Source organism: Trichechus manatus, unplaced genomic scaffold (genome assembly GCF_000243295.1).
Source record: "Trichechus manatus latirostris isolate Lorelei unplaced genomic scaffold, TriManLat1.0 scaffold00175, whole genome shotgun sequence".
Taxonomy (NCBI): Eukaryota; Metazoa; Chordata; class Mammalia; order Sirenia; family Trichechidae; genus Trichechus; species Trichechus manatus.
In genome coordinates this window covers 4,549,448-4,556,573 of record NW_004444111.1, presented here as the reverse complement: position 1 = coordinate 4,556,573, position 7,126 = coordinate 4,549,448, and the positions used below count along the sequence as shown (strand labels likewise).

Sequence of the window (7,126 nt, the reverse complement as noted above, 5' to 3'; positions counted from 1 at the left end):
AAATAGAGATGTCTAATATTTCTCGTCTATTTTTGAACTATCATTAGAAGTTAGTATATAATAATGTCCTATCACATTTATTAAAAAATTAGGTATTCATTATTTTAACTGTAAATATTCATTTTTGGGGGTATTCTGCAAGGTCTTTCAGGGACTATATCACATGAACAAATTTGAGAAGACTAAATTTAAGGAACATTTTGGAAATTAAATTGTACCTGAGTGTTAGGGTTCTCTGTATTCTTTTGATTCTTCACAGAATTTTGTACTATTTACCTGCTTTGATAAGGTCCAGTATAATTTATTTAAAAATGGTGGCGAATGCAAATTCATGTTCATCCCGTGTTGCTACTCCTAACTATGACTGGAGTCTTTTTCTGCAGACTATGTGGTCATAACCCCAGTTCATCTAAGGAGAGCACATTCTAACTGCAGCCAACTACTACTGAGGGAAAATAAAGAGCCTTCCGTGCTGAGCTTGCAAATGAAAATACGAAATTATAACTCAAGAGAAGAAAAACATTTTTTCCTCAAAATAATTCTCATTACTGGCAAGTTATCAATAGTAGTTCTGAATCTCAGAAAAATGTTAAGACTTGTGGTTCCAACCTCCATATACCTTTAGCATTTTTTTTTCTTACAATACTGCCAATAACTATGTATATGGTGAATATAGCCGATTCTTGAGAATAAGGAAACTGAGATATATTCCTCATGGTAATCCTTTTGTAAACCATTAAATGCACATTCAAAAGCATAAAAACAATACTTTTTTTTTTTTTGATCTACACTTATCTGCTGTAGTTTGAATTTGTGGTTGTGTATTTTTGAGAATTGACTAGAGTAACCAAATAGGTACAAGACTGTTCTCCCTGATCTTGTTGCCATCCAGAAAGAATCTTAGTCAAGAGCCACTGACTAGGTGCTACTGATTTTTCAAAGCTAAAATATCCAACATAATTTACCACAGTGTTTGATATACTGTGATTCCACTTACATGTAAATCTGGAACAAGACTAGAATTTCTAAGCCAGGTATCAATTTTATAATATTCAACCAAGCAGAGCTTAACTAATGTTGGACTAGTATTCACCCAACATATTTGTTAGGAAAATATCTGTGAAGAAGAGCAGGTTCTTCATAGACCTTAATTCAAATGGTACAAATGATGAGATTTGCTCGTTGTCTATTTTCTCAGCAGTAAGGAAAGCAAAATCTGTTTTAACATTTTGTGCATCTTGGAAAAGATAAGCAACAAATTGCTTTCAATACACAAATTGGTAAATAGCATCATTCAAAATTCAGAAAAATTAATTATATGTAATGAATACATGTGCGTGTGTGTGTAGTGGGATGTGTGTGTGTGTATGTGTGTAAATTTTAATTTTAAAACATTCCCCTTTTGGAAGCCTCCAAAATGTCTGACAAATACATGTATAATTGTAGCACAGTGACATTATCTCTTCATGCAGGCTTCTGCTAGTGCAGTAAATTTGGGTTCCAAATTACTTAAAAAGTCAAGTCCATCTTCTTCCTGTTTTCCACTGCAGCAACCTACAGACTCAGCTGGAGATCCTCTTCCTTCATAGTTATATGTAAGGACATAATCTTGAGATTGCATACGGTCTTCATTCTGATTACATAGATGCAATTTCTGTAAAACAGAAAACAAAAATGGATTGTATTACTGTTTTAAACACACATAAACGTATGAACATAAAATTTATTTTTTTATTTACCTTTTATGTTTAATTTTTAATCAGTGTGTCCTCTAATGGATTCCTACATACAAAAAATGCACACGATTGGTCTATATCACAACCATACCATAAAGTCAGTACATTTTACATTCCTAGTAACTTATACAAATAAAAATTACACATAGAAGGTTTATTTTTAAGTACGTTTAAGTTACCACTAAACGTTTATCCCTAAATTGTGTATCTAGAGATCAGGCTAGTCCACAAAATGTAGACAATATGCATCATGATTAGGAATTTGAACTTGGATGTCAAACAGTCATGGTTTTGGGTCATAGCACTGGCTTTACCAACTAACTATGTAACTTTGGGCAGGTTACCCAACATCTTTAAGTCTTGCTTTCCTCACCTCTAAAATGGGAATACAGTGATCACCTTATAGGATTGTTTTGGAAATTAAATGATAAAATAATGACACATGAAAAATATCTTTATTATGCCCAGCACACTGTAAATGTACAATGAACCAATATCACTATTACCTTTTTTACTGGTACTATGTAAAAGTGATGCAGTTATAAAGGGAATAAGAATTACCACATTGGCTTCAGAATTAAGTCTCCAAGACAGGCAAAACATGAGAAAATGTGGAGATGCAGAAAAGAAAAAAACACCATAAATCACATTGTAAAAATTAGGATTTATAATGGAGAGGCCAAGCATTCAGCCACATCTTATCTCCTTGCTGTCTACTATTGGCTTCTCCGCCAACTGGTTGAACTCTTAGTCCTCCACCCTTTTCTCACCTTTGTGCTCACTCCTTCTCTACACTGGAGCTTATTTGCTTGGCTCACACTATCAAGTGTCTTTCTTCAAGATTTCTTAGAGCCTCACATCTCATTACTTGATGTGCATCAAGAACACTCATGTGAATGTTTCTTGAACTTCTCTCCTTCCCAACCTGATATACGTGAATCACAACTGTCTAAAAACAGGAAAAGGGTTAACATCTGAATTTGACAAAAATCTATGCTAGGGACATATGATAAGCTACACCCATATCACAGAATAGTGACCATTTGGAGTCCTGGTGGCTCAGTGGTTAAGAGCTTGGCTGCTAACCAAAAGGTCAGCAGTTCAAATCCACCATCCACCCTATGGGGTAGTTCCTCTGTCATACAGAGTGGCTATGAGTCAGAATCGACTCAACAGCAAGGGGTTTGGTTTTGGTTACAGTCCATCAGTCCCTAAATGATGCAAACTGTTAAGGCGCTCAGCCCCTAACTGAAAGATTGGAGGTTTGAGTTCACCCACAGGGACCTTGGAAGGAAAGCCTGGTGATCTATTTCCGAAAAATCAGCCACTGAAAACCCTATGGAGCACAGTTCTACTCTTATACACATGGGGTCACCATAAGTCAGAACTGACTCCACAGCAACTGGTAAACTGGTTGTCCATCAGAGAATTAAGGACTTCTGGTTGCTACAAGTCGGAATCAACTCAACGGCAACAGGTTTGGTTGTTTTTTTTTTTTTTTTGGTCCTTGGTCCAGTGTTTGTGCTACAGTGGTATTATTTGTATCCTCTGACAAAAGAGGTGAAAAGCTTAGTATCAGAAAGAATATTTAATCCAGTAGTTGTCTAGCCTAACTGCACATTTAAATCACTCGAAAAGTTTTATTTAAAAAACAGATCAATTGAATAAGAATCATTCAGGGTGTAGCACCGGCATTAGTATTCTTTAAAAGCTTCCCAGGGGATTTTGTTGTGCTTCTAGGACTGAGAATTTCTTATTTAATCTCTCTTTCCTTTCATATTTTTGTTTTTCCTCTGAACAAAAACAATTTATATTTGCATGGTGCTTTATACATTAAAATATTTCACATAGATCATATTATTTAATCTGCATCCTAGAATTATTTATAGATGCTTGTGTTTTCACATAGAAATGCAGGTTTGATTTAGGAAGTTTTATGATTGTGGAGAACTAGAAATTTTTTCATATTCTTCTACCTTATAAGAGTTCATGAGGAAAACACACACCTAAAAATAAAATGTAGCTTTAGTCAGGGCTATTAGAAAACTCCAATTTTTATGGTGTTTTAGAAATTAAGTGAAACATCACAGATAAAATGAAATCTCTTTTAAATTAATTAATGTAACAAAGTCAACGAGCAGGAAAAAAAAATGACCAGAGACAGTGATAGAAAGAGAAAGACACAGAGTGAGAGTGAGAGAGAAACAGAATACACCAAAGAATATGGAAAAGTGGTATCTGCAAATATATGTAAATTTGAATTTCCTATTGTTCTCCACTTAAAACATTTAAACTTTGAAGTCAAAACGCTTAAGGAAACTTACTTCGCCAAGACGAGGCTGAGTGAAACTCTGCCACTCCGAGTAAGTATATCTGCAGTTGTCCGCGTCCACATGTCCTCCCCTGCAGGAATCCAGCGTGTGGTGTCCTCCTCCCTTACACGATTCCAGGGTGTGCTGATGCCCTGCCCCCTGGCAGGATTCCAAGGTCTGCTGTCCTCCTTTCACCATCTCAATGGTTTCCTGCCTGCCAGTTTTGACTCCTGATCTCATGGTACCACAAAAGTCTTGGCTAGAGTTGTTGACACTGTGGGTTATACATCCATTGGCAGAACACTGAAATAAAATAAGCCCACATGTATTTGGAGAAAATAGACTCCAAGTAAATTCACAAGAAGGCGAGAGAGAGAGAGTACTTATTCTTTTTATTCATTTATTCTATTCAACAGACATTTATTAGTTTCCGATTATATGCCCAGTCTAGGGATGCAAAAATATACTAACACATGGCCCCTCAGTGGCTTCAAGAAGCTCATATTCCAATGTGGCAGAAAAAGAGACAATCATAAAAAAAGTGTGATTACTCTGATATATAGGTAAGCCTAGATATGTTAGTAGACTCCCTGGTGGCGTAGTGGTTAAAGCGCTCAGCTGCTAACTGAAAGGCCGGCAGTTCAAACCCAGCAGCCATTCTGTGGGAAAAAGATGCAGCAGTCTGCTTCTGTAACTATTTACAGCCTTAGAAACCCTATGGGGCAGTTCTATCCTGTCCTATAGGGTTCCTATGAGTTGGAATCGACTAGACGGCAGTGGGTTTGTTTGACTTTATATATATGTTACAGGAGCACAGAGGAAGAACATTAAAATTCAAACCTGGAGAGAGAGACTAAGTAGAGTAGACAGGGAAATCTCTGAGCTAAGGGATTAAAGGCTAGGAGTGGGAGAAGAAATGGACTGCCTGCCTGAGGATCTGGAGACCAAGGCTGGGTGAGAATTGCTAGTGCATAGAGTTCAAAGAGAGTGAGAGAGACAGATGAGCCTGGAGAGCTTACAAGAGGCCAGGGGATGCAAAGAGGTCATGCTAAAAAAATTTAGACTTTATCATGGAGATTATGTGGACTCCATAAAGGATTTTAATAATGGGGGGAACACATTTTAAAAACAGCATTCTGGGCAAAAATGTAGAAGTAAGGGGGAGACAAGTTTAGAGTCATGGAGATCAGAGGGAGTCACTGAATTACTCTAGGTGAAAAACAACAAAGTCCTTAGCTAAGGTGGAAACAGTGATGATTGAAAGGAATGGATGGATTCCATAGAGTTTATTAGTGACTGGACGGATGAAGCAGCAATGGAAAGAGTCAGGAATTATTCCTATGTGTTCTGCTTGGGCAACTAGGCAGATGATACAGTTCATTAAATTAGGGAAGAAGGACATGTTTGTGGATGAGGAGGACAAGCAATTCAGTTTTGGACGTAGTAAACTCAGTCAACATATGGGATGTCCAACATGTAGAGTAGATAGATGTATGAATATGTGAATCTGGAGCTCACCTGAGGGACCTGAGCTGGAGATATAGCTCTGGAGTCGCTACAGCATAGGTAGTAGTTGAAGGTATGGTAATAGGTGAGATCACCCAGTGAAACTTGTTGACTAAGAAAAAAAAGGGCTCAAGATAATTATAACGACAAGAAGTATCACATAGATAAAGCAAACAGAACTCTGACAAGATTAGAACAGCCGTTGAGATAATACAGAGGACAAGAGGCAAGGCTCTGAAGTCATGCAAAAAGAACCAAAAAAAAACATTGCTGGCTAGTCAGTTCCAACTCATAGCAAAGAGGGGGTTATGATAAGGAAGCCAGCAATGATGTAAAAAACAAGAAAAAGTAGTATAGCATAAGAATTCGGCTCAAATAAAACAAGCACCCACTGGATTCAGGTAAAAAAGTGGCCACTGGTGGTCTCTGTCAAAACACTTTCCGAGGAGTACTAAGTGAATGGGAAGTAAAGTCGTAGAAAAATCAAGTATAAATTTCTTTTTCAAGAAGACCAAAGAAAAAGAAATACGGAGAGAACAAGAGGAAGGCTAAAAGTCAAGGGAATTTTTTTAATGAAAAAGATTTGATTAAATATTACCTTAATACTAGGACTTCACACCCACCCTCTGGCTCACAGGTCAAAAGTTTAGTTATAGCGGTAACCTCATCATGTCAGTTCTAATTACAAATCATTACTTTCATGACAAGAACCTCCCTTATAATCAAGCTTCCATTGTGCCATCTTTTAATCACTTCAGTATTTTTCTATCTACTATGCAAAGTCTCTAAGTAAACTGGAAGATGTTTTGAGTTCAGATGACTTCTTGATCCTGACATATATCTACAAAAGTCATGCATACGATCTCACTGCCTTAAAAAAGATACAGAAAAGAGAACTGAAAAGTAGCCATTTGGTGGCAGTGCTACCCTACATTGTTTTGTTTAGTTTGCTGCTACAGGAGAATTCTACTTAAAAAAAAATTTCCTGACTATCAAATCTTCTTGATGCTATAATTTAGTCATAATAATTATATGCTCATAGATATGTATTTTTAAGCTAATGAAAGGACAGGTGAAACTAAACTGAAATTGAGGCTCAGCCCCCAGTGCTCTGTTTCACACCCAGAGAACATTCTCTGTTCCTTCCTGCCCGCATCCATCTGCACTTTCCAAAGTTGACCCTTATTCATGTCAATAACTACTCCTTATCCATGTCAATCATTTCCAGATTTACTTTTCCAGCCCTGATTTTTCACCCAACCTCTAGTCCCATCTAAACGCACTGTAACTTAAACCCAGGTCCAAAACTAAAGCCATCGCTATTACTCATTATACTAAAATGAGTTTCTATCTTTGCTATGGAATTTTGTTATATTTTTTAAACAAGTATATCTAAAATCATGTTCTGGTATAAATTAATAATTTCATGCCCTTTTAAGAAGTATTTTTAACAGAGAAAAGGTAAATATGTGTGAGTGTGGTATGGTGAAGGGGCCAATCAATGCCATCAGCGCTCCCATCAAATGGCAAAGAACTAATGTTAAGTACAGTTCAATCATTCCATCTTCAGAT

General features: G+C 36.8%; 1 protein-coding gene across 1 annotated transcript in view; it reads right to left on the bottom strand.

Annotated features, from left to right (window-relative positions):
- Positions 1-793: 793 nt before the first annotated feature.
- Positions 794-7,126, bottom strand: part of LOC101352823 (desmocollin-3) — a 39,362-nt gene continuing 33,029 nt past the window's right edge. Inside the window, 2 exon segments of the mRNA XM_004391211.2 lie at positions 794-1,654; positions 4,061-4,351. Of these exon segments, the coding sequence (XP_004391268.1) occupies positions 1,457-1,654; positions 4,061-4,351 (489 nt within the window). The 3' untranslated portion in view covers positions 794-1,456.